This window comes from Sander vitreus, chromosome 4, assembly GCF_031162955.1.
Source record: "Sander vitreus isolate 19-12246 chromosome 4, sanVit1, whole genome shotgun sequence".
In the NCBI taxonomy this organism is placed as follows: domain Eukaryota; kingdom Metazoa; phylum Chordata; class Actinopteri; order Perciformes; family Percidae; genus Sander; species Sander vitreus.
Window position 1 is genome coordinate 37,726,477 of NC_135858.1, and position 25,244 is coordinate 37,751,720.

Sequence of the window (25,244 nt, forward strand, 5' to 3'; positions counted from 1 at the left end):
CAGCTGTTTCCAGAGGGAAATGGCAGACAGCTAAGTGTTGTTTTTTATAAATATTATATATAATCTTCAATTTTATCACTAAGGCTTGTTTGGATATAATATATAGTTCTGTTAAATCTTATTATATACCAGACGTATATCGAAGCTGTCCCTGAGTGCAGTAATGTCTGCCGTTCTGGACGTATTATTAATACATGTAGTTATAGATCAGGTTCCCTACACTGGGCAACAACAGACATAATTCAATTTGCAGCAATTCTGAGTCTGAGAAGTTTTTTGCTTACTTTTTTAACTTCTACCAAAGTCATTTCTGGGATGATACTTGTACTTTTACTTGAGTTTTGCGTTAAATTACTTTACTCTGAACAATTTGAATAGTTTTGAATCAATCAAACGTTCCAAGTTGAGTGTTTTTAGTTGAATAAATGAAAGTAGAAAAGACAGATCAGACAGTAAAGGATTCAAACCCTCAGACTTGAGCTGAAGTTTCCCAGCAGACCCTGAAGGCAGCAGCAGGTGAGTTGTGACTTTCAGAGTGACCTGACTGTTGTTCATTCACCTGGACTCACCTGTGCAGGTAAGAGGCTTATCTCAGTCTAGACAGAAACATTATTATCACTTTTTCTTCCCTAACTATCCCTCACTTTGTCTCTTTGTGTCTGTTCATTTCTCCTAAATTCACCCAAAGTTAGCATTAGATTATGCCTCATTTACATATTCAAACACAACATTTCAGACATAAATAATAGTCTTAATATCAGTAATCAGCTGAAGTTTCGTTCTGATATATGTTTGTTCTGCATCTTCACGGTGGATTAATGTGTGGGTTATGTTCTGGATGAATGGATCAGTGTTTCCTAAAGTCCAAGATGACATCACAACTCAGAGATCTTGAGTTTCCTGTCCCAGAGGAGAGAAGAGACTAGAACATATTCATATTTAACACACTGACATGTTGGAACATAACACACAGGACAGCTGGAAGTCTACAGATTGGGTCAGATTCCTAAAATACATATTATATCTAATAGTGACGGATTATAAAATAGTTATTCAGTCAAACAGGCGCAGCGTTGTTCTTCTTTAAACAGACTTTTTGTTACGCTGTTGTTTGAAAGGTTGAACATTATTGAAGAAGTTTGAGAAGCTACACAGCTCTTCTGTCTGCACTGATAAGAAGATGCATATGAATGGCACAGTGTTGGCTTATTTAAAGTTGATGGACTTACTGTGTTTGTTTGTAATATGTTTATGTATGCACCAACCACCCAGACCAATTCCAAACAAGTTTCTTGGGCAATAAATGATTTTCTGATTCAGAGACCCTTTAACCTTACTGAAAAACAAACCACTTGTTTACTTATTAAACTGTCTTTCTCTCAGGTAAACATGGACCAATCAGTGTGCAGTGGGCGGGGCCATGTGAGCGTGCTCAGTTGCTTCCCGCCCTCTGTGGGCCGAGACGTTGCTGTTGCCGTGGTGAAGCCCTTACGAGCCAGCATGAGAAACCCTGACACCCGCAGCCTGCTGCACACAGACAGCCAGGTGTGTGTGTTTGTGTTTGTGTGTGTGTGTGTGTGTGTGTGTGTGTGTGTGTGTGACCTCTATGGAAACTCTCAGGTGTTGATATGTAAGCGTGTTGAGTGTTTGATCAACAGTTGAGTCAGAAATCATTCACCTGCTCTCTGATCTGTGTTTAAAGGGGAGTTGCAGAAGAGTTTTAGTTTAAAACATTCAAAGAATGAAGTAACATTAGCAACCAATGTCAAATATTGTGGTGGTGGAGGGAGGGGGATTGGGGGGTTTGTGTATGGCTGTGGGGTAAAAGCTGTTCCTCAGTCTGGAGGTGCAGCATTTTGAGGCCCTATGGTGAAAGGGTGAGTACTGTCTTTAACACACCTGCAGGCTCTGCTGTGGCACAGAGACCTGCGGACCCTCTCCTCTCCTCTTTTGAGTGGCTTGTGCTCGTCCTGTTGCCGTCTGAAATCAATAATAAGCTCCTTTGTCTTTTTGGTGTTTAGCAACAGGTTGTTCACTGCACACCATTCCGTTGATTTGCAGACCTCGTCTCTGTAGGCTGTCTCATCGCCGGTTGAGATAAGTCCCACCACTGTGGTGTCGTCTGTCGAAGTAACTCCACCTCCGGTACAGTAGGTGGCGCTCTGCCAAAGCACAATGCTTTTTCCTCTGGTTGATCTATATCAACATTACACAGACCGATCACTAAATTAGTCAAATGTAACAACTTATTGTTTCATTAACACACTCTTGTCACAGCGAAGGAACACACAGTGTTCTAGCCAGACGACTGACAGCTTGTTCGGCTCATGATAACGTTAACTTCGCTAGCTAACTAACATTAACGTTAGCCAGCGGCCACAGCGGGGACTGCTCGCTCCCTGCACCTTTTTGCCGAGACACAGCGTTGACAGCTCCAGAGATGGACAGTAGGTTTAGCCATCTCCAGATGACTGCTGCTGCGTCAGCGGGGAGTAAAACAGACGGACGGCAGGCTCTTTGCTGTCGATGGCGTGCTGATTTGGACAATGCTGTTTTGTTGTATGGTATCATTGTGTCTGGTTCAAAAACCACTCCAGGAGAGTGGGGAGGGGCAGTTGAAGCATGCGCAGACGCTTAAACTGATCATGGCCTGGTTAAGGTGTACACATGCAGGAATCCCCCAGTTACTGAAGGAGTTCTCTACCTCTGTTAACCGAGTTATTAGAACTCTGATTTTAACCGGGGTAAGGTGTTTACATGGCGTTTGAGAAATCTGGGGATTGCCTTAACCTGAATATTATTGTTTTTTTAAACTGCATGTAAACGCACTGAGTGTGGACAGTTGTTAAGAAACTCTTTATTCTACAGACACAGCTGGTCACTGAGACCAAGGTCCTTTAGTTCTCTGACCAGCCTGCTGGGGACGATAGCATTAAAAGCAGAGCTGTAATCCAAGAACAGCATCCTAACATGTTCCCTTCTGCTCCAGGTACATCAGTGCAGTATGCAGGGCTGCATTTATGGCGTCCTCAGTGGAACTGTTTGCCCTGTGTGCATACTGGTGCTGGTCTAAGGCAGGGGAGAGGTGTCCCAGAACTAGTCTTTCAAAGCACTTTGAAATGATGGGTGTCAGTGCGACCGGTCTATAGTTGTTCAGAGAGATCAGGGAGAGATTAAGGATGTTACTGAAAACCTCTGTGAGCTGGTGAGCCCAATCCCTGAGAACCCTCCCTCACAGCTTTCAGGACTTGTTTGACCTCTTGTCTGCAGGGTAAATGAGTGGTCAGCAGTGTCCAGCTGGGGTGAATCAACGTTGTCCAGTCTTTTCTAAAATCAAAAGTGGTTCAGTCCCTCAGCCAGTGATGCACTGTGCTGAAAGCAGTCCTGCAGCTGTAGGAATGCTCCCTCTGGCCAGGTGTGAACAGTTTTAACGGTGGGTTGGTGTTTCTTTATACCGGGGCTGTAGGCTACAGTGAAAGGTGATCAGACTGTCCAAGGTGTGGCAGGAGAAGGGCTCGGTATGCAGGGATGTTTGAATAAACACAGTCCAGTGTGTTCTCCCCTGTAGTTGAACATTTGACATGTTGTTCAAACCTTGGAAGCACATGTCTTCAGATTAACGTGGTTAAAATCACCAGCCACTATGAAAACCCACCTGAGTATGGTCCTGTTTTCTGTTAATGGCTGTTAGCATATGGCCAAGTGCTATGCTAGCATTAGCTACATATAACTATAGCTATACTGTACATACTCTGATTGGTTGAGTGTGTGTTTTCAGGTGAAGTGGACGATGGAGGTGTTGTGCTACGGCTTGACACTCCCATTGGATGGAGACACCGTGCAGCTCTGTGTAGACATCTACACTGATTGGCTGACGGCCCTGGTTTCCCCGAGAGACTCATTTCCTCCACCAATCAGCAGAGAGCCCAACCTGTACACCCAGAAGATCCTGCGACACCTGGGCGGCCTCTTCCTGTCCAGGTAGGCTGAACCTCTGTCAGACAGCTCTCTCTCGTTTCCCCCTCTCATTCCCCCTGCTCTGGCGTTTCCCCCTCTCATTCCCCCTGCTCTGGCGTTTCCCCCTCTCATTCCCCCTGCTCTGGCGTTTCCCCCTCTCATCCCCCCTGCTCTGGTGTTTCCCCCCCTCTCCTTCCCCCTGCTCTGGTGTTTCTCCCCTCTCATTCCTCCTCCTCTGGTGTTTCCCCCTCTCATTCCCCCCTGCTCTGGCGTTTCCCCCCCTCTCATTCCCCCTGCTCTGGCGTTTCCCCCTCTCATTCCCCCTGCTCTGGCGTTTCCCCCTCTCATCCCCCCTGCTCTGGCGTTTCCCCCTCTCATTCCCCCTGCTCTGGTGTTTCCCCCTCTCATTCCCCCTGCTCTGGTGTTTCCCCCCTCTCATTCCCCATGCTCTGGTGTTCCCCCCTCTCATTCCCCCTGCTCTGGTGTTCCCCCCTCTCATTCCCCCTGCTCTAGTGTTTCCCCCCTCTCATTCCCCCTGCTCTGGTGTTTCCCCCCTCTCATTCCCCCCTGCTCTGGCGTTTCCCCCCTCTCATTCCCCCTGCTCTGGTGTTTTCCCCCTCTCATTCCCCCTGCTCTGGTGTTTCCCCCTCTCATTCCCCCTGCTCTGGTGTTCTCCCTCTCATTCCCCCTGCTCTGTTGTTTCCGAGCCCCTAAACCGGAGACATTTGGAAACCCTTCTGACCCGTTTTGGTTCTGAATCTGCGGAGGTTGTGTTTCAAACGGAGACCTTTGGCAACACCGACACTGACGCCAACGTTTCTCCTCCTGATTGGGTCTTATCGGTCACGACGTCTCGTTCTTTGAGACTTAAAGCTACTAACGTTACCATGGTAACTTCCAGCAGTGGGCGGAGTCTCCCCGCTGCCTCCTGTTTATGTCCAGTATACCAGAATGTTGATGAGATATGAGGTTTGGGCGTGTTAGTTTAAACAGAGATTAGATCTTCTACTGGAGATGAAAACATGGTGCACCGAGATCACTTTGGGATCAAAACTCAAACGCTTAAAAACCAAAATGTAGCGGTGGAGATGGAGCCTAAAGAGGTCCAGTGATCCTTTAGGACAGCGCTTCTCTGGAACAAACTGCAACTCAGTCTGGACCCAACCCATACTTTATGTAATACAAACCTTATGGAATGTAACGTTTCTACTTTTAAATACATTTTCTATTTATCAATACAGCAGTTTATTATGCCCCTCCCCCAGGTCGGAGCAGGCGAGTCCCGTCTACCTGTCTCTCTGTCAGCAGGTGTTGCTTGCAGTTCAGTCATTGGCCAGAGAGAGCGCTGTGATGAGTGGAGACACCTGGGAGACGCTGCTGCACTTCCTGCTGCGCATCAACCACAACATGCTGGCTACGCCCACAACCACAGGTAAACACTCCCCTTTTATGTGCTCGTCTGTCTGTCTGTCACCTGTCACCTGTCTGTCTCTCATCTGTCTGTCTCTCTGCAGATGTGTCGGAGCAGCTGTCTCACCTGTCAATGGCAGTACTGTTTGAGGTCTGGTTGCTGTCTTGCTCTCGGTGTTTCCCGTCTCACTCTCTGTGGCAGACGGCCAGACAGATGTTGAGCAGCTGGAGACATCAGCCGGCTGTGGTGGAGCAGTGGAGCCGAGTCATGGCCGCCCTGACCTCCAGGTACACACACACACACACACACACACACACACACACACACACACACACACACACACACACACACACACACAAACTCATTATGAAAATGTTTACTGAGGTAATAACTCAAGAGAGAATTAGACTAATTTTCTTATACAGAAACAGACTTCAATTTGGAGCCAGTGGAGTCTCCCCCTGCTGGAAGTTAGAGAGAATACAGCTTTAAGGAGTCTCCCCCTGCTGGAAGTTAGAGAGAATACAGCTTTAAGGAGTCTCCCCCTGCTGGAAGTTAGAGAGAATACAGCTTTAAGGAATCTCCCCCTGCTGGAAGTCAGAGAGAATGCAGCTTTAAGGAGTCTCCCCCTGCTGGAAGTTAGAGAGAATACAGCTTTAAGGAGTCTCCCCCTGCTGGAAGTCAGAGAGAATACAGCTTTAAGGAGTCTCCCCTGCTGGAAGTTAGAGAGAATACGAGCTTTAAGGAGTCTCCCCTGCTGGAAGTTAGAGAGAATACAGCTTTAAGGAGTCTCCCCCCTGCTGGAAGTTAGAGAGAATACAGCTTTAAGGAATCTCCCCCTGCTGGAAGTCAGAGAGAATGCAGCTTTAAGGAGTCTCCCCCTGCTGGAAGTTAGAGAGAATACAGCTTTAAGGAGCTTCAGCTTTGGCTTCACTTTTCAGACCCCGAAGTTGCCGCTTGGATGAAGCGGAGAACTCAACTTTCTGTAGTTCAGTCCATCAACACATGTAATTGTTGTTGTTGTTTAGGTTGTTGGTGTTGAGCTTCGGTCCGTCCTTCCCTCACTTAAAAGTCCCAGATGCAGACGCTGCTCTGATCCCGGCAGACATGGACGACCAGCGAGTCCCCCAGACCTGGTTCAGGTTCCTGCACCTGCTCAGGTAACACTCTCTCCCTACAGGTAACACACACACACACACACACACACACACACACACACACACACACACTCTCTCTCTCTCTCTCTCTCTCTCTCTCTCTCTCAGGTACACAGGTCAAACAGTTTCACAGTATATAACCTTTAGTTCATCCATCCATCCATCCATATGTCGACCCTGAGGAATCCTCATTGTTCCTTCTGAATCAGAGGTCCAACAATCAATCGGAGCCCTCTTTCCTGTACCCTAGCATAGGCTCTCTCTGGGAGGCTGAGTAGTGTCATACCCCGATAGTGTGATACCCCAATAGTTAGTGTGATACCCCGATATTTAGGGTGATACCTCGATAGTGTGATATCCCGATAGTTAGTGTGATACCCCGATAGTTAGTGTGATACCCGATGGCCGATAGTTAGTGTGATACCCCCTGATAGTTAGTGTGATACCCCGATGGCCGATAGTTAGTGTGATACCCCCGATGGCCGATAGTTAGTGTGATACCATGATAGTTAGTGTGATACCCCGATGGCCGATAGTTAGTGTGATACCCCGATAGTTAGTGTGATACCCCTGATAGTTAGTGTGATACCCCGATGGCCGATAGTTAGTGTGATACCCCAATAGTTAGTGTGATATCCTGATAGTTAGTGTGATATCCCGATAGTTAGTGTGATATCCCGAAAGTTGGAGCACACTCTCCGGTCCCCCTTTTTAAAAATGCGAACTACCAACCACGTCCACAGCCTTCAGCATCTCGGGGCAATTCTCATCTAGTTTAATTTGGTTTAGTTTAGTGTAGCAGATGATCACTGCCCACGCCATCTCCCAATAGCCAGACTGATCGCCACCGAGGGTGGTTTGACCATGTGAATTTGTGTTTCCTAGGATCCATAAGAATGACTTACCTTGGTATTCTTACTCAACCCTAACCACTCTCAGTCCTCATGCCTAAACCTAACTAATCCAACCCACAATGGCATGTCAGTGAATCTTTCAGCTTGAGTCTCCTGATGTCAGTAAATCTTTCTCTTTCAGTAATCTGGTGGACCTCAGTCGACCCGTGGTTGCTGGTTCAACTCCTTTCCACCCCGAGGAGGCGATGCAAGGAAGTGGCCGGCTGCCAAACATCTTCTTCAGAGCCATGAAAGGAGTCGGCACGATGGTCGACGCCTTCCTGGGTACCGTGACCTTATACAAGAATAGTTTATCAATAAAACAGCAACTTACACAGTGTTTCATTTAGTTTTTTAATGACACTAACAGTAGTTTGGAAAGCATAATATAAAATGACATGAAACCAAACCTACGTCTCTTGTGTTTCTGCAGGTGTGACTGTAGTCAAAGACCCAACAGAGCAGCAGCTGCCAAACACTGGTACACACACTACACACACACATAATACACACACATTACACACACTACACACACATTATACACACACACACACTAAACACACATTATACACACTACACACACACACACACATTATGCACACACACACACACACACACACACACACACAATTACACACATACACACAACACACAGTATACACACTAAACACACATTATACACACACATTATACACACATTATACACACTACACACACACACACACACACACACACACACACACACACACACACACACACACACACATTACACACATTATACACACTAAACACACAGTATACACACTAAACACACATTATACACACTAAACACACATTATACACACTACACACACATTACACATACTACACATACATTACACACACACACACACACACACACACACACACACACACACACACACACACACACATCATACACACTACACACACATTATGCACACTACACACACACATACACACACACACACACTACACACACATACACACCACACACATTATACACACTAAACACACATTATACACACTACACACACATTATACACACTAAACGCACATTATACACACTACACACACATTATACACACTAAACACACACACTACACACACATTATACACACTACACACACATTATACACACTACACACACACACACACACACACACACTACACATACATTATACACACTACACACACACTACACACACATTATACACACTAAACACACATTATACACACTACACACACATTACACACACTACACACATTACACACATTATACACACTAAACACACAATATACACACTACACACACATTACACACACTACACACACATTATACACACTACACACACTACACACACATTATACACACTAAACACATTATACACAGTACACACAGTACACACATACACACTACACACACATACATTATGAATGTCTGAATATATATTTAATGAAAGTCTGAATATATTGAATATATCATCAGTCTAACGTCAACACGCCTTTCATTCTATATATTCAGACTTTCATTCAATATATTCAAACTTCACATATGTATAATAATTTCCTAAGCGACATGCCATAAAATATATATATATATATATATATATATATATATATATGCACATTATGTAGATGTATTTCCTTTTCACATCAGTCTGTTCTAGTTGCTGTTATTTCAGTTCTGTTGTGATTGTTGCTGCTTTGTTTCTGCAGGAGTTACAACGAAGATCCATTTCAGAGACCGGCTGCCTTCTCTCGGTAATTTAGATTAACATAAACTGATCATGTCATTCTGATCAATAATGGTCCGTGTCCACAGTCAGCGTCATTTGCATGCTTCCCAATCGTTGTCTCTGTAAGCAGCAATGCATTCTGGGAGCATTGCGGCAATGTTCGAGAGAAGGTGCCACGCGTTTCAATTCAGTTGACTTTTATTCATAGTTTTAAATCCTAACAGGAGTTATCTCAGGACACTTTACAGATAGAGTAGGTCTAGACCACACTATAGGCAAGGCAACACAAGGCAGCTTTATTTGTATAGCACATTTCAGCAATAGGGCAATTCAGTTACAGTGCAGTATAAGAAATTAAACATTGAAGAGCAGTTAAAACAGTTAAATATATAAAAGCAGATAAAATAACTCTCCTGGACTCAGTGATCCATTTTGTGGAAAGCCAAATCTTTTTGACCAATATGGCAGACATCTCATGCAGTCCGGTCCATATTTTCTAACCATCTCACCCACTATGGGTCCAGATGCTTCGCACGGCCTTGACGTTTCATTTCCCATAGTTACAGAAGCTTTTCTTGAGTATACTCTTATCATTTTCCATGTGGTCGTCAACACAAAGCTTAGTTCTTTTCTTCTCAAACCTTGTAAAACCCGGTACAGCCCTGCAGACAAAAATCTCTTAATAGTCCAGAACGTGTTCTTAAACTATTTTATTTCTTCTGCAGTCTGTCTCTAAATAGTCAAGAACTCACTCAGAGTGTTTATAGACTATTTCTTTCTTTTTAGGCCTTCTGCCTAAATTAGTTAGTTACTTCGACTAACTTTTGACCAGCCCAACGTCTGTCTCTTCTGTCAACTATTGTCATGCCTGCATCAGAGAAATAAAGATAAAGATAAAAGATAAAATAGGAATTTGTCTTTATATGCTTATATAGATTGTTATACAGTGTCAACAATGTAGCTTCAGTATAAGAAATGAACAGTTATTTAAAGAAAGGCAACATCAAAAAGATAGGTCTTCAGCCTTGATTTAAAAGAACTGAGAGTTGCAGCAGACCTGCAGTTTTCTGGGAGTTTGTTCCAGATATGTGGAGCATAAAACCTAAACGCTGGTTCCCCTGTTTAGTTCTGACTCTGGGGACAACAAGCAGACCTGTCCCAGACGACCTGAGAGATCTGGGTGGTTCATAGTGTAGTAGCAGATCAGAAATGTATTTTGGCCCTAAACCGTTTAGTGATTTATAAACCAGCAAAAGTATTTTGAAATCAATTCTTTGAGGCACTGGAAGCCAGTGTAGAGACTTCAGAACTGGAGTTATGTGATCCAGTCTCTTGGTCTTAGTGAGGACTCGAGCAGCAGCGTTCTGAATCAGCTGCAGCTGTCTGAGTGATTTTTTAGGGAGACCTGTAAAGACACCGTTACAGTAGTCAAGTCTACTGAAGATAAAAGCATGGCCAAGTTTTTCCAAATCCTGCTGAGACATAAGTCCTTTAACCCTTGATATATTTTTAAGGTGCTAATAGGCTGACTTTGTAATTGTCTTAATGTGGCTGTTAAAATTCAGGTCTGGGTCCATGACTACACCAAGATTTCTGGCTTTGTCTGTTGTTTTTAACATTATCGTTTGAAGCTGAGTGGTGACTTTTAATCATTACTTTTTTTTATTGTTTTCCATAATTTGAGCCAGTGGAAACATGTAGATGTTAAACAGGAGAGGCCCCAGAACGGAGCCTTGGGGAACTCCGCATGTCATATTTGTATGCTCAGATGTATAATTCCCTATAGACACAAAGTAGTCCCTATTCTTTAAATAAGACTCAAACCACTTTAGTACTGAGCCAGAAATGCCAACCCAGTTTTCCAATCGGTCTAGTAATATGTCATGGTCGACCGAATCAAATGCAGCACTGAGATCAAGTAATACCAAGACTGAAATTTTGCCACTATCTGTGTTTAAGTGGATGTCATTAAAGACTTTAACAAGAGCCGTCTCAGTGCTGTGGTGTGGTCGAAAACCCGACTGGAAGGCATCAAAACTGTTGTTTAGTGACAAGAAAAGGTTGAGTTGTTGAGAAACCGTTTTTTCAATGATTTTACTTAAAAATGGAAGGTTTGATATCGGCCTATAGTTGCTCATTAGTGACGTGTCTAGATTGTTCTTTTTTAAGAGTGGCTTAATGACTGCAGTTTTCAGGGCCTGTGGGAAGATACCTGAGAGAAGAGACGTGTTTACAATCTGTAGAAGATCTGGAGCCAAACAATTAAAAACATTTTTGAAAAGGCCCGTTGGTAGAATATCAAGGCAGCAGGAGGAGGTTTTCAGATGTTGTATAATGTCCTCCAGGTTTTTTACGGTTAATCATATGAAATTGGGTCATATTGGAATTTAGTTTTGCCTGGACACTGTGACAATACATACCCTGTACTCGATATGGAAGCACTGACTGTTTGTTTAATTTTCTGAATTTTGTCTTTGAAGAAGGAGGCAAAATCATTGCAGGCCTCGGTGGATAAAAGTTCAGATGCTACTGCTACTGGAGGGTTTGTTAACCTATCGACAGTAGCAAACAAAGCACGTGAGTTATTATTGTTTTTGGCAATAATGTCCGAGAAGAAGGACCGCCTTGCATTCCTCAGTTCCAAATTATAAATGCGAAGTCTCTCTTTATAGGTGTTGTAGTGGACCTGGAGATTAGTTTTTTCGCCACCTGCGTTCTGCTTTTCGACACTCTCTTTTTTTCTGTTCTTACCAGTATGGCATTTCTCCATGGAGATCTTTTCTTATCAGAGACAGTTTTTACCTTAATGGGAGCAATGGCATCAATAACATTTGTAATTTTACAATTGAAATTGTCTACAAGCTCAGTGACTGAGACCCCTGAGAGGGCGGGTGTGGAGGAGAAAAGCTGAATGAATGTTTCACTGGTGTTGTCAGTGATATACCGTTTTCTTATTAACTTTGTTTGGACACTTTTGTGCACAGAGATAGTGCCATTAAAGAAAACACAGGAATGATCAGAGAGAGCAGCATCAGTCACCACAACCTTGGAAATGTTCAAACCCTTCGAGATAATCAAGTCCAGAGTGTGCCCCTTGTTGTGTGTGGGCTCCGTCACATGCTGAGTCAGTCCATAGTTCTCAAAAAATACAACACAGTTCTTTGGTCCCTCTATCCTGGGGGTTGTCAACATGAATGTTGAAATCACCAGCAATAACTACACAGTCAAAGTTAATACAGATTATAGACAGCAGTTCACTAAAGTCGTCAAAGAAGGATGCACAGTATTTAGGTGGCCTGTAGATAATTAGAAATATAGGTCGAGACGGGGGACCTTAGCTGAAGAGCCACATATTCAAAAGAAGCAAAGTTTCCATAAGATATTTGAGTACATTGGAACGAGTCATTAAACAAAATGGCGACTCCACCTCCTTTCTTATTCGCTCTATTCTCACTCATAAAATTGAAGTTAGGGGGAGCTGACTCTATAAGAACAGCATCACTGTTATTATGGTCTAACCAGGTTTCAGTTAAAAACATGAGGTCAAGATTGTGCTTAATAATAAAATCATTGATTAAAAATGATTTACCCGCCAGAGACCTGACGTTTTGTAAGGCTAATGTTAGTGTGTTAAAATAATTATCTGTCTCGTTTTTTTGGGACAGGCTGTGGCTGACGAGGAATGGATGCTAAATTTGCTAAGTTGGCAGTTAAGTGCTTCTTTTTTCTTACTTAGCGGATTCACCATTCTTTTTCTATTACCTATCACAACATAGATTGACGAAGAATTGAATACACAGGGCCCAGGCTTGTCCTGGAAAGAGTCATGAGTGCCACTAGGCATGCAGCCTGGGCCCAGCACATATCAGTTAAAGCTTGTTTGCATTTTGTACACAAGCATACTTATCAGTCTGGTGAGAAGGAGTTCGCTGCCGTCCTTGAGGGGGGCAGAGGTGCCTGGCGTTTTACTTTCAGCGGTTCAGTCAAAACAGGGTCAGTTTGATGCTGGGGGGCGAATGATGGGAGAAGGTAGTGGGGCAAACTTGATTCCAGCATCTACCAGCTGCTCCATCCGGTCAGTGAACCCCAACATGTGGCAGGGGGGAAACAGGGGAGAAGGCGGATGGGGAGAGCGATGGATCCTCAAAGGCGTCGGTGTTGGTAAGGGGGGTTTGAGGAGTGTTGGATGGGTGAAAAGGGAGGGGTTGAGATTTCTCGTCTCCGTTCTGTGGTCCTCCATGGTCAAATCTTTGCTCAGGTGGGGGGCTGTGGTGGATCACTGCCGCACTTTGTTGTGTCTTCCTCTTGTTTTGTTTGTGTTGATTTATCTTGTCTCGTGTCCTTGGCCGAGGGAGTAGATGTGTGGTGCAGAAAGTAAAGTAGGCTAGAGGTGAACAGCTTTACTCCTGGCTTGTTAAGGAAAAAGTCCATCTGCTTTAAAAAGATGTCTGCGGTCCCAGAAAATGTTAAAATTGTCAATGAACCGCAGAGAGTGGACGGTACATGCAGTTGAAAGCCATCTGTTCAGTGCCAACAGTCTGCTGAATCTCTCAGCTCCTCTTCTGACTGGCGGTATAGGGCCACTGATAAACACCTCCGCGTTTAGGGAGCTAACTGTGTTCAGCAGATTCATAAAGTCACGATTCAGCACTTCAGACTCTTGCTTTACAACATCATGTGACCCTATATGCAGTATAATGTTCTTCACAGTTGGGTGTGCTGCCACGATATCCGGGATTCTTTGGGCCAAGTCAGACACCATGTCTTTGGGAAAACAGAGTATTTTGGTGTTTTTACTGCTTTTTATGTCCTTTACAGCAGAGTCACCCACAATCAGAGTTTGGTGCCCAGTCGTTAGCTTTCCCTGTAGCTTTTTACTGTTTGAATTGCTCTCAGTCCTTACCCTGCTGTGTGACGCAATCCAGGTCATGTCCAGGGTCCTGCAGCAGAGGAGCAAATCTGTTATCCAGTTGCACACTCAGTTGTTGGGGAGGCATTTTGTTGCTAATTCTCCCTTTTGCAGCTGTCCACGGCTGTGTCCTACTGAGTACAGGGGTTGAAGAGGCGCTCTGCCTGGATGATAATGCAGGCCAGCCGGTCGTATCACAAATCTCAGGGCGCTGTGCCCTGCCCGTTAGTCGTCCTCCCATTTCCCAGGAAAATTATTTACTCATAGGCTTTGCACCAAAAGAGCTCCAGGGAGGACTGCCACTTGTTGATTTATTACCCATTTCACAGCCCTCCTGTTTGTTTGTAGTCTTGCTGGTGCTAGTTAGCTGTGTGTTGGCATGCTTTTGTCCATTGTTTTGGGTCAATGGTAAAGTGGTGTCATTTCCACAAGATCATTCACTTCCACGTTTACTTCTAACCGGTAAATTTTGGTTTCCAGAACTGCAGTCTTCTGAAGGAGTTTGTAGTAGTCCTCCATGGACAAGGGAGGCATCTTGCTGCTAATTAGCTTTAGCTATAGTCACTTTAGGACAGGCTTGAGCTATTGGTAGGCCATGCTCACGCAGAAAAATGTTGAAATATGGCAATAGCCTACTATGTCTACAAAAAATGTATAGTCCAGTGATTTATAAGTATCCAAGAGCTGCTACTCATAGTTTCTCTCAGAGGAAAAGCTTTAATTCAAGATTATATTAAGAAATATGCAAGCAGAGGCAGGAGCAGAAAAGGAATCTATTTGGAGGAGGCCCGAAAAATGCAGTATGCCTCACGTAATCTTTCTATTTAATCTGGCTCTGCGTGTAGTGTTCTAAGTGTTTTTCATTGTACCGATGAGCTCCCTACATAGTGAGTAGGGAGTATTGAACAAGTGAGTGATTCATGACACCTGTGTTAAAGCCAGTCTGATATTGGTTAAAATAACTGGTAAATTAAAGGTTAATTCAATGTAACAGTGATCCAAACTGAACCTTCAGTCTTACATGGAATTTGTTTTCCAACTCGTCTCCTCACAGGTGTTGCTGTGGCCAGGAGCCCGTTTAAAGACCGCCTCCCCTCCTACGGTAAGCCCGCCCCGCTTTGGAAAGTCCCGCCCTTGTACCTTATGGGAAGCCCCGCCCACCATCCCCTCTTACGGTAAAACCCTGCCCATCTGCCTCCCTACCACGGCTGTAGTGCTATTTGTTTAGGTAATGGAGAGAACGTGACGTTAAATGACTTCTCGTTTGGTAGGTTATGTAACCACACTCCCTACGATGGCATGTTTACATACATAAGTCAACTATCTATAAAATATAGGGATATTTTACTGCCTTGTCATCTTAATAGTTAACTCAGCTATTTACTGAGAAAAATAATTTCATTCACTGTTCACATTCACTGTGAAGCTCAAAGGCTGCCACCAGCAGCTACCAGCAGCTTTTAAGGTGGAATGTTTTCTTGCATGTTACTCAATGCATATGCTGACATCAGGAATCATTCAACACACCTTAAGTCCAGTTCAGACCAAAGATTCGTGACGAGAAGAGTGTAAACTTTAGTCTCCTTGCAAGTCTCCGGTCTGCAGCGTTCTGAAAGCTGCCAGTTTCCACTAATCAGATAGAAAGAGCATTGTCCTGGTGCGCTCTGGCTGCACTGCCCCCCCTTACCCAGATTTGATTGGTGGTTTGATTTGAAGAATCTATACCTGTTTTCCATCTCCTCAGGTATCTCTCGACCTCGTTCTGGCAGCGCCCCCCCCATCCCGGTGAACATACTGAGCGTGCACAGTACCCCCCCCTCCACCACTTCTTCAACTTTACACAACACACGACTGAAACCTGTCAATGTTTCCAAGGCAACCAGCAAACCTCCCACGGTACGACCCTGATACATGACTGTCTACCTCTGAGTTTAGTCTCTCTGTGATCGTTTAGTTTAGTCTCTCTGTGTTCTTTAAAGTCTCTTTGTGTTCGTTTAAAGTCTCTTTGTTAGAATATAATACATTTTATTGTCCCCGAGGTGAAATTTGTTGTGGGCATAGTGCTACCATCTGTTGCTTCACAACACAAACATGTCACAGAGAAACCATTCTAAAATCAACATAAAATCAAGATCAAATCAAGATCAAATCGACATAAGATAACATCTTGGGACGTGAAAGGACACATATGACTGTACAGACATCTAAAAAAGTGACTGTAAGAATTAAAGTGCTGGTGTATTTATTGCACTTTGCTCTGTTGTGCTAAGATTTACTGTTGGAGTTCAGCAGATTGATAGACGTTGGAAGAAACGATAATTTAAGCCTGTTTGTTTTACATCTCAGCACACAGAATCTTCTCCCTGATGGCAGAAGTTCATATTCAGGAAAGAGAATATTAACATATATATATATATATAACATAATAACATATATTAACATATATATATATATAACATATATTAACATATATATATAACATAACATATATTAACATACATATATATATATATAACATAATAACATATATTAACATATATATATATATATATATAATATGTGTTAAGGCTCCATCTCCACCGCTCCGTTTTGGTTTTTAAGCGTTTGAGTTTTGATCCCAAAGTGATCTCGGTGCACCAAATGTTTTCATCTCCAGTAGAAGATCTAATCTCTGTTTAAACTAACACGCCCAAACCTCATATCTCATCAACATTCTGGTATACTGGACATAAACAGGAGGCAGTGGGGAAACTCTGCCCCGTTACCATGGTAACGTTAGTAGCTTTAGTCTCAGAGAACGAGACGTCGCGACCGATAAGACCCTTTTGAGTGTCTGACGGTGCCGTTTGGGGGTGTGATGAACAGTGGCAATAATAGTCACAATAAAGATAATGGAACAGTGACTAGAAATAGTAGTCGTAGTAGTTCATGGCGTAGCAGGGCACTGCAGGGCGTTACAGGACGTAGCAGGGTGTAACAGGGCATAGCAGGACGTAGAGTAGGACCACAATGACAGCTGCAACCATGATTTAGGTGCCACCCTTATCCAAGGAAAACTGCTGGGTGAAAAAACATAAGGACTCCGGGGAATAAGCTCCCTAGAGCTAGGTTAGTAACAAGCATTTCTGGGACATGGATGCACACAGATGGAAAGAGAGAAGAGAGAGGAGCTCAGTGTGTCAAAGGAAGTCCCCCGGCAGTCTAAAACTATATCAGCATAACTAAGAGCTGGTCCGAGGTAAACCTGAGCCAGTTCTATAAGGGTTGGTAGATGAATCTGCAGCTATGAAGAGAAGCAGAGAAGAGAAGGGGTGCCGGGTCTGAAGCTATACACCCTCCCCCGTCGGTCTAGGCGAACGCTGCAACTCCTCACTCCCTAACTATAAGCTTTATCAAAGCGGAAGGTTTTAAGTTTACTCTTAAATGTGGTAACGGTGTTTGCCCCCCGAACCCAGCCTGGGAGCTGGTTCCACAGGAGATGAGCCTGGTAGCTAAATGCTCTGGCTCCCATTCTACTTTTAGAGACTCTAGGAACCACAAGTAGCTCTGAATTCTGGGAGCGTAGTGCTCTAGTGGGACAATAAGGTACTAAGAGCTCTTCTAGATATGATGGTGCTAGACTATTTAGAGTCTTGTAGGTCTCTCCGGTTTAGGGGCTTGGAAACACCAGAGCAGGGGGAATGAGAGGGGGAAACGTAGCAGAAGGTATTCCTAGCGTAGCGGTGGAGATGTAGACTTAGAGTCTACAGTAATGGTATCTGCTGGTTTCCTTGCTGCTCACTCTGTACAGGCTCTGTCGTCTTATAAAGTCTCCACTGCAGTCTGTTGTGGTTTATGAGCTTCATTCTTCTCTCCTCTCAGACATCTTCCTCCCCCCATCACTGGAAGTCTTCCTCCCATCCTCCCCCATCCTCCTCCCGACCACCCCCGTCCCCCCTCAGGTGTAACGTGGACTCCCTGCTCCACCTGTTTGGCGGATGGCTGTTTGATGCCGCTCTGATCCACTCTGGTCTGTGTCACACACACTGCTTCTAAACTTTATAATTCAAGGGACTGTGCAAACTAATTAAAAGCATGATTTTACATGGGTTAGAAATGTCAGAAACAGCTACAAGGCTATTTTTCATCTCTAATCCCCTGGCCTTGATGTTAGAAAGGCTTTTTAAATACAAAGAAACAAGAAAGAATGACAACAAAGTTACTGTTCCTGTCTCTTTGTGTCTTCACCAGCCAGTGATGTCACGGTGATGTCAGAGCGGTGGGCGGCCGGTCGAGCCGAGGCGTGTGGGATGCTCTGCAGAATCTTCTCCTGTAAGAAAACCGCAGAGGACATCCTGTCCGTCTACCTGTCCAGGTACACCTCTGTCTGTGGGTTTGTCTACCTGCCATGTTTCCTAAAAAAGTAGAAAATAAATAACTTAAATTCTTTGCAACCTAAATAAATGGTTTTAATATATTATATATATATATATATATATATATATATATATATATATATATATATATATATATATTTTCATAATATTGTCATGTCAAAAGTAAAACTTTTAAGCCGGGGAGCAGGGAACGTGTCCTCTGTTTTTTTTTAAGATAATTTTTTTGGTCTTTTTCCGCCTTTAATGGACAGGACAGCTAGGTGAGAGAGAGGGGGAAGACATGCAGGAAATCATCACAGGTTGGACTTGAACTCTGGACCTCTGCGTCGAGGCACAAACCTCTCTTATATGTGCGCCTGCTCTACCAACTGAGCCAACCCGGCCACAGGGGGGGGGACCTCTGTTTTAACCCAAACCACAATCTTTTTTTCTAATTGTAACTACTCGTTTTGATGTCTAAACATAACTGTCATCGCCGCATGACGGTCAACTTCTGTCGGCTAGACTTACTTCTTCTGTCTCATCTTTACTGAAGCCAAAATGTGTCCAGATGTCGGATGCTGTGCTTTTCTTTAGCACTAGCTGTTGCTCAGTTGACTCTGTGTTTGAGTTCTCGTCGAACTTGCTTCCTGCTGCAGACTGCACGGGGCGGAGTCATGTGACTACACACGGTAGTATGTTTTTAAGTGGAAAGTACATGAAAACACAGTGGGGAAAGTGTTAGCAGGATGAATAAAACCAAATTCAATGTTATATATAGTGTCAAATCATAACAGAAGTTATCTCAGGACACTTTACAGATACAGTAGGTTTAGGCCAGTGAGGAAAAACTTCCTTTAAACAGACAGAAACCTCAGACTGAACCTGACCCGGGGTGGGTGGCCATCTGACGCTGCCGGTTGGTACCGAAATAACCATCGGTTGGAGGTTCAGAATTTGGGTTTAGAATTCTTTTGATGAATGGCACAGTGCTACTGTCCAGCTACAGTCCTCTCTGTGCTCCTATATGAGCTGGTGATAGTTGCTGTTCTGTCTGTGTGTAAACCTTCTTCAGGTTCTACCTGGTTCTGCTGAGGGGTGTCCAGGTGTCGGAGGAGGCGTGTCCTCCGGTCCTGGCCTCCATCCTGCTGAACTCCACCTGTCTGTTCTGCTGCGACCTGAGAGGAGTCAACCTGCTGTTCCCCTGCTTCCTGTTCGCTGTGGAGAGCGTGCTGCTCGACAGGTAAACGTTCTGCAGAAACTACAGTCACTGTGGATGCTAGTAATACTACTCTAGACTCTGTCTGTCTGTCTGTCTGTCTGTCTGTCTAGCCTCTCTGTCTGTCTGTCTGTTTGTCTGTCTCTCTCTCTCTGTCTGTCTGTCTGTCTGTCTCTCTCTCACTCTATGTCTGTCTGTCTGTCTGTCTGTCTGTCTCTCTCTCTATGTCTGTCTATCTGTCTGTCTGTCTGTAATTACAGTCACTGTGGATGCTGGTCTCACTACTGTAGACATTAATACTTCCAGTACTTCAATCCTTTGTCTGCCTGTTTGTTTCTATTTGTGTCTCTCGCCCAGAGAGCTGTTAAGGTTTAAGAGTTTTGTGAGACCAGTGGATTTACGGCGAGCCTCCATCTTGGTCCTGCTGTCCCTGCTGCCCCTCCCCCTGCAGTTAGGATCTGTCCAATCAGAGGTCAGCTTCTGTTCACCCTGTAAAGTCCACTTCAGACCAAAGATCCGTGACGAGAAGAGTGTAAATTTTAGTCTCCCTGCAAGCCTCCAGTCTGCAGTGTTCTGAAAGCTGCCAGTTTCCACCAATCAGATGAGACGGTGTATCATCTCCATAGAAACCTCTCTCTGGACTTCCGTTCTAACTTCAGACTGTCAGTGTTTTTTGTAGCTGGATATCATTTGTAGCATCTTAAATATGAGTGAAGATAGTGATAGTGAGATACTTGCTACAGCTGCATTTCTAGTAGAGATGAAACGGAAAAAACGTTTTATTTCTCTGATTCTCTGCTTTGTTGTTGTCGAGCTGGAGCCCCGACCAGTTGATTCGCAGCGATGCCATCAGCTGGTTTGAGTCGAGCTGAGACGGGCCGGTTCAGACCGCTGAAACCTTTCCTGAAACGGTTTAATCTCATCCCAAATCTTTGGTCTGAACTGGACTTTAAACACTGACATACACCTGTAGTCTGGCCCCCACAGGTACATTAATTCATCCATTTATGCCTGCTGTGTGTTTGCTCAGGTTTTATTGGACGGGAAGTTCAGTGGTGATGATGTCACAGCAGATAACTTCCTGTCTCTGAAGCCCCGCCTCCGCAGCGTTCTGATTGGAGCTCTGCAGACGGAGACTGACACCACCAACACTCAGATTCTACTCGGTCAGTTATTCATTCATTCACTCATCAATTTCACAACTGTTTTCTAAAATCTTCCGACTTTGATTAATAAATAAAAAGATCTGCTGCTTGTTCTGTTTTGTGTAGCGGCCATGTTGAATCTGGTTCAGGACTCGGCTCTGTTCGAGGCTGCAGGACAAACTCAGCAGGTAAGTCTCCTTAAACACTCCTTACACACTACTGAAACCCTCTGTAACGCTCCTTCAACACTACTGAAACACACCTGAAGTCTCTCTGACTGGACTGCAGAAATCAACATTCATTCTGTGAACTAAAACTGGTTTCAAGATCAGTAATCAGTTTACACTAAATTCCTGCCTTACTGTACATTATGAAATAGTAACATCAGACAGTTTCTGCCTCTCTTTAGGTGTCAGGAGAGAAACTTCTCAACATTAGTTGTGTTCTGGTTTCAGAATGATGAAGACAGTTGTAGAACAGTTAACATATATATACAGTTGTGTTCAGAATAATAGCAGTGTGTTTAAAAAAGTGAATAATGCTCAAAATCCTCAGAATAGCTTTTAATTCCATAATATCAATGCATTGGGAACACTGCACATTCAATTCCAAATCAAAACATGACCAAAATTGATCAAGTTTGTGTTCTACCTTTACAGAAAGTGAATAAAAAGGAATATTAGGCTGTTCAAAAAGATAGCAGTATTTGCATTTTTCTTTACAAACTCAAACATTTACTGTATAAACTGAAAAATGTCTCAAGGGTTTGCTTCACTTTGAATCACTGCACTAATATTTAGTTGCATAACCATTATTTCTGAGAACTGCTTCACATCTGTGTTGCATGGAGTCACCTGTGAACAGGTATTCCAGCCCAGGACCATTGAACTACATTCCACAATTCCTCTGCAGTACTGGGATAGCCTCAGAAACAGCATTTCTGATGTCACCCCACAAGTTTTCTATGGGACTGAGGTCTGGGGGATTGGGCTGGCCACTCCATAACATCAATCTTGTTCATCTGGAACCAAGACTTTGCTCTCTTACTGGTGTGTTTGGGGTCATTGTCTTGTTGAAAGACCCATTTCAAAGGCATTTCCTCTTCATCATAAGGCAACATGACCTCTTCAAGTATTCTGATGTATTGAAACTGATCCATGGTCCCTGGTATGTGATAAATAGGCCCAACACCACAGTATGAGAAACATCCCCATAACATGTTTGCACCACCATGCTTTACTGTCTTCACAGTGTACTGGGGCTTGAAGTCAGTGCATGGGGGTCGTCGGACAAACTGTCTGCGGCCCCTAGACCCAAAAAGAACAGTTTTGCTCTCATCAGTCCACTGAATGTTGCCCCATTTCTCCTTTTGCCAGTCAATGTGTCCTTTGGCACATTTCAACCTATCAGTACATGTCTAGCTGATAGCTTAGCTTCAGATAGCCTTCTTCTGATCCTAACAGTACTCTCAGGTAACTTTAAGTCTTTTTGGTTTTCCTGGAGCTGATCATTAGTTGAGCCTTTGCCATTTTGGCTATTCTTCGATCCATTTGAATGGTAGTTGACCGTTTTTTCCCATGTTGTTCAGGCTTTGGATGCCATTTCAAGGCATTTGAAATCATTTGGGCTGAGCAGCCTATAATTTTCTGCACTTCTTTATATGTTTCCCCTCTCCAATCAACTTTTTAATCAAAGTCCGCTGTTCCTCAGAGAAATGTCTGGAACGACCCATTTTGCTGAGTATTTCAGTGTGGAATGCACTATAACCAGCATGCACAACATTTGCTTCCTTCCTTCCTTAAATATGGGCCATAATTGACACCTGTTTCTTCACAGAATCAATCACCTCAGTAACTGAACACAACACTGCTATTATTTTGAACATGCCCCTATCAATTACAGATTCAGTTACACAGAATAGGCAGCATGCATGTCATGACTGTTAGGTCTGTTGGTTTTCTATGACTACAACACTTACTAGTAAATTATTTGCCATGTAGAAATAGTAGGACTTTCGGTCGGCACCAAGGCACTTCTGGAAAACCGTTCGCCACCTCAGGAGGGGGAAGCGGGGAACCATCCAAGCTGTGTACAGTAAGGATGGGACGCTGTTGACCTCAACTGAGGAGGTAATAGGGTGGTGGAAGGAGCACTTTGAGGAACTCCTAAATCCGACTAATACGCCCTCTATGGTAGAGGCAGAGCTGGAGGATGATGGGGGATTGTCGTCAATTTCCCTGGTGGAGGTTGCTGAGGTAGTTAAACAACTCCACAGTGGCAAAGCCCCAGGAATTGATGAGATCCGTCCAGAAATGCTTAAGGCTCTGGGTGTGGAGGGGTTGTCTTGGTTGACACGCCTCTTCAACATTGCGTGGAAGTCTGGGACGGTGCCTAAGGAGTGGCAGACCGGGGTGGTGGTTCCCCTTTTTAAAAAGGGGGACCAGAGGCTGTGTGCCAATTACAGGGGTATCACACTTCTCAGCCTCCCCGGTAAAGAAAGGAGGGTTCGGTCGATAGTCAAACCTCAGGTTGAAGAGGAACAATGCGGATTCTGTCCTGGTCGTGGAACAACGGACCAGATCTTTACTCTCGCAAGGATCCTGGAGGGAGCCTGGGAGTATGCCCAACCAGTCTACATGTGTTTTGTGGATCTGGAGAAGGCATATGACCGGGTGCCCCGGGAGATACTGTGGGAGGTGCTGTGGGAGTACGGGGTGAGGGGGTCCCTTCTCAGGGCCATCCAATCTCTGTACAACCAAAGCGAGAGCTGTGTCCGGGTTCTCGGCAGTAAGTCGGACTCATTTCAGGTGAGAATTGGCCTCCGCCAGGGCTGCGCTTTGTCACCAATCCTGTTTGTAGTATTTATGGACAGGATATCGAGGTGTAGTCGGGGTGGAGAGGGGTTGCAGTTCGGTGGGCTGGGGATCTCATCGCTCATTTTTGCAGATGATGTGGTCCTGATGGCATCATCGGCCTGTGACCTTCAGCACTCACTGGATCGGTTCACAGCCGAGTGTGAAGCGGCTGGGATGAGGATCAGCACCTCTAAATCGGAGGCCATGGTTCTCAGCAGGAAACCGATGGAGTGCCTTCTCCAGGTAGGGAATGAGTTCTTACCCCAAGTGAAGGAGTTCAAGTACCTTGGGGTCTTGTTCGCGAGTGAGGGGACAATGGAGCGGGAGATTGGTCGGAGAATCGGCACAGCGGGTGCGGTATTACATTCAATTTACCGCACCGTTGTGACGAAAAGAGAGCTGAGCCAGAAGGCAAAGCTCTCAATCTACCGGTCAGTTTTTGTTACTACCCTCACCTATGGTCATGAAGGCTGGGTCATGACCGAAAGAACAAGATCCAGGGTACAAGCGGCCGAAATGGGTTTCCTCAGGAGGGTAGCTGGCGTCTCCCTTAGAGATAGGGTGAGAAGCTCAGTTATCCGTGAGGAGCTTGGAGTAGAGCCGCTGCTCCTTCGCGTCGAAAGGAGCCAGTTGAGGTGGTTCGGGCATCTGGTAAGGATGCCCCCTGGGCGCCTCCCTAGGGAGGTGTTCCAGGCACGTCCAGCTGGGAGGAGGCCCCGGGGAAGACCCAGGACTAGGTGGAGGGATTATATCTCCAACCTGGCCTGGAAACGTCTCGGGATCCCCCAGTCGGAGCTGGTTAATGTGGCTCGGGAAAGGGAAGTTTGGGGTCCCCTGCTGGAGCTGCTACCCCCGCGACCCGACCCCGGATAAGTGGACGAAAATGGATGGATGGATGTAGAAATATCACTTCTACCAAAAAATTTCATTTATGAGGTTAGTGATGTTGGACGGCTATTATTTTGAACACAACTGTATATATACATATAACAGGATGTCTGCTCTACAGGATGATTTTTTCAGTTCAGATTTTAGGTTTTCTGTTGGACTACATTTATGGTGAATGAACTGCATTTATAAAGCGCTTTTCTACCTTTTTTCACATAAACCGCTAACATTTTCCTCTCATTCACACACACATTCATGCACCGATGGTGGCGGAGCTGCTATGCAAGGCACTAGCTTGCCATCGGGAGGTTCAGTGTCTTGCTCCGGGATACTTTGACATGCCTTCAACATTATCAAACGGCTTGAGAAATAGCTGCCGTAAATGTAGTATGCACCCGGACCCCTGAGGTTTGTGCTGAGCACTGAGTGTTTACCCTGTCTGGCTCTGCCCCTGTGAACCCAAAACTGTGACAGGTTATAATGGGATTAACCCCCTTGCCTAACCCTAACCTAAACCTGTGATGGGTTATAGTGGGAATAAACCCCTTGCCTAACCCTAACCACCCTAACCTAAAACTGTAACAGGTTATAGTGGGATTAACCCCTTTACCTATTCCAAACTCGCCATGTTAACTTCTATGCAACTGACACAAAGGTCTGATGATGTATGACTCTTCCTTCTTTCTATCTTCTTGGTT

General features: G+C 44.6%; 1 protein-coding gene across 3 annotated transcripts in view; it reads left to right on the top strand.

The window, feature by feature from the left end:
• The first annotated feature begins 534 nt into the window (after positions 1-534).
• ralgapb (Ral GTPase activating protein non-catalytic subunit beta) overlaps positions 535-25,244 on the top strand; it is a 40,788-nt gene continuing 16,078 nt past the window's right edge. For 2 of the 3 annotated variants that reach the window (XM_078249536.1, XM_078249537.1), the window contains exons 1-17: positions 535-577; positions 1,384-1,545; positions 3,779-3,981; positions 5,223-5,389; positions 5,472-5,655; positions 6,397-6,528; positions 7,561-7,703; positions 7,852-7,899; positions 9,156-9,200; positions 15,139-15,186; positions 15,829-15,980; positions 17,946-18,093; positions 18,315-18,438; positions 19,515-19,682; positions 20,016-20,130; positions 20,689-20,824; positions 20,930-20,991. In XM_078249536.1, the coding sequence (XP_078105662.1) occupies positions 1,390-1,545; positions 3,779-3,981; positions 5,223-5,389; positions 5,472-5,655; positions 6,397-6,528; positions 7,561-7,703; positions 7,852-7,899; positions 9,156-9,200; positions 15,139-15,186; positions 15,829-15,980; positions 17,946-18,093; positions 18,315-18,438; positions 19,515-19,682; positions 20,016-20,130; positions 20,689-20,824; positions 20,930-20,991 (2,031 nt within the window). In that variant the 5' untranslated portion in view covers positions 535-577; positions 1,384-1,389. Of the gene's footprint in view, positions 578-1,383; positions 1,546-1,778; positions 1,878-3,778; positions 3,982-5,222; positions 5,390-5,471; positions 5,656-6,396; positions 6,529-7,560; positions 7,704-7,851; positions 7,900-9,155; positions 9,201-15,138; positions 15,187-15,828; positions 15,981-17,945; positions 18,094-18,314; positions 18,439-19,514; positions 19,683-20,015; positions 20,131-20,688; positions 20,825-20,929; positions 20,992-25,244 lie in introns of those variants that run through there. The other variant, XM_078249538.1, reaches the window with a different exon arrangement.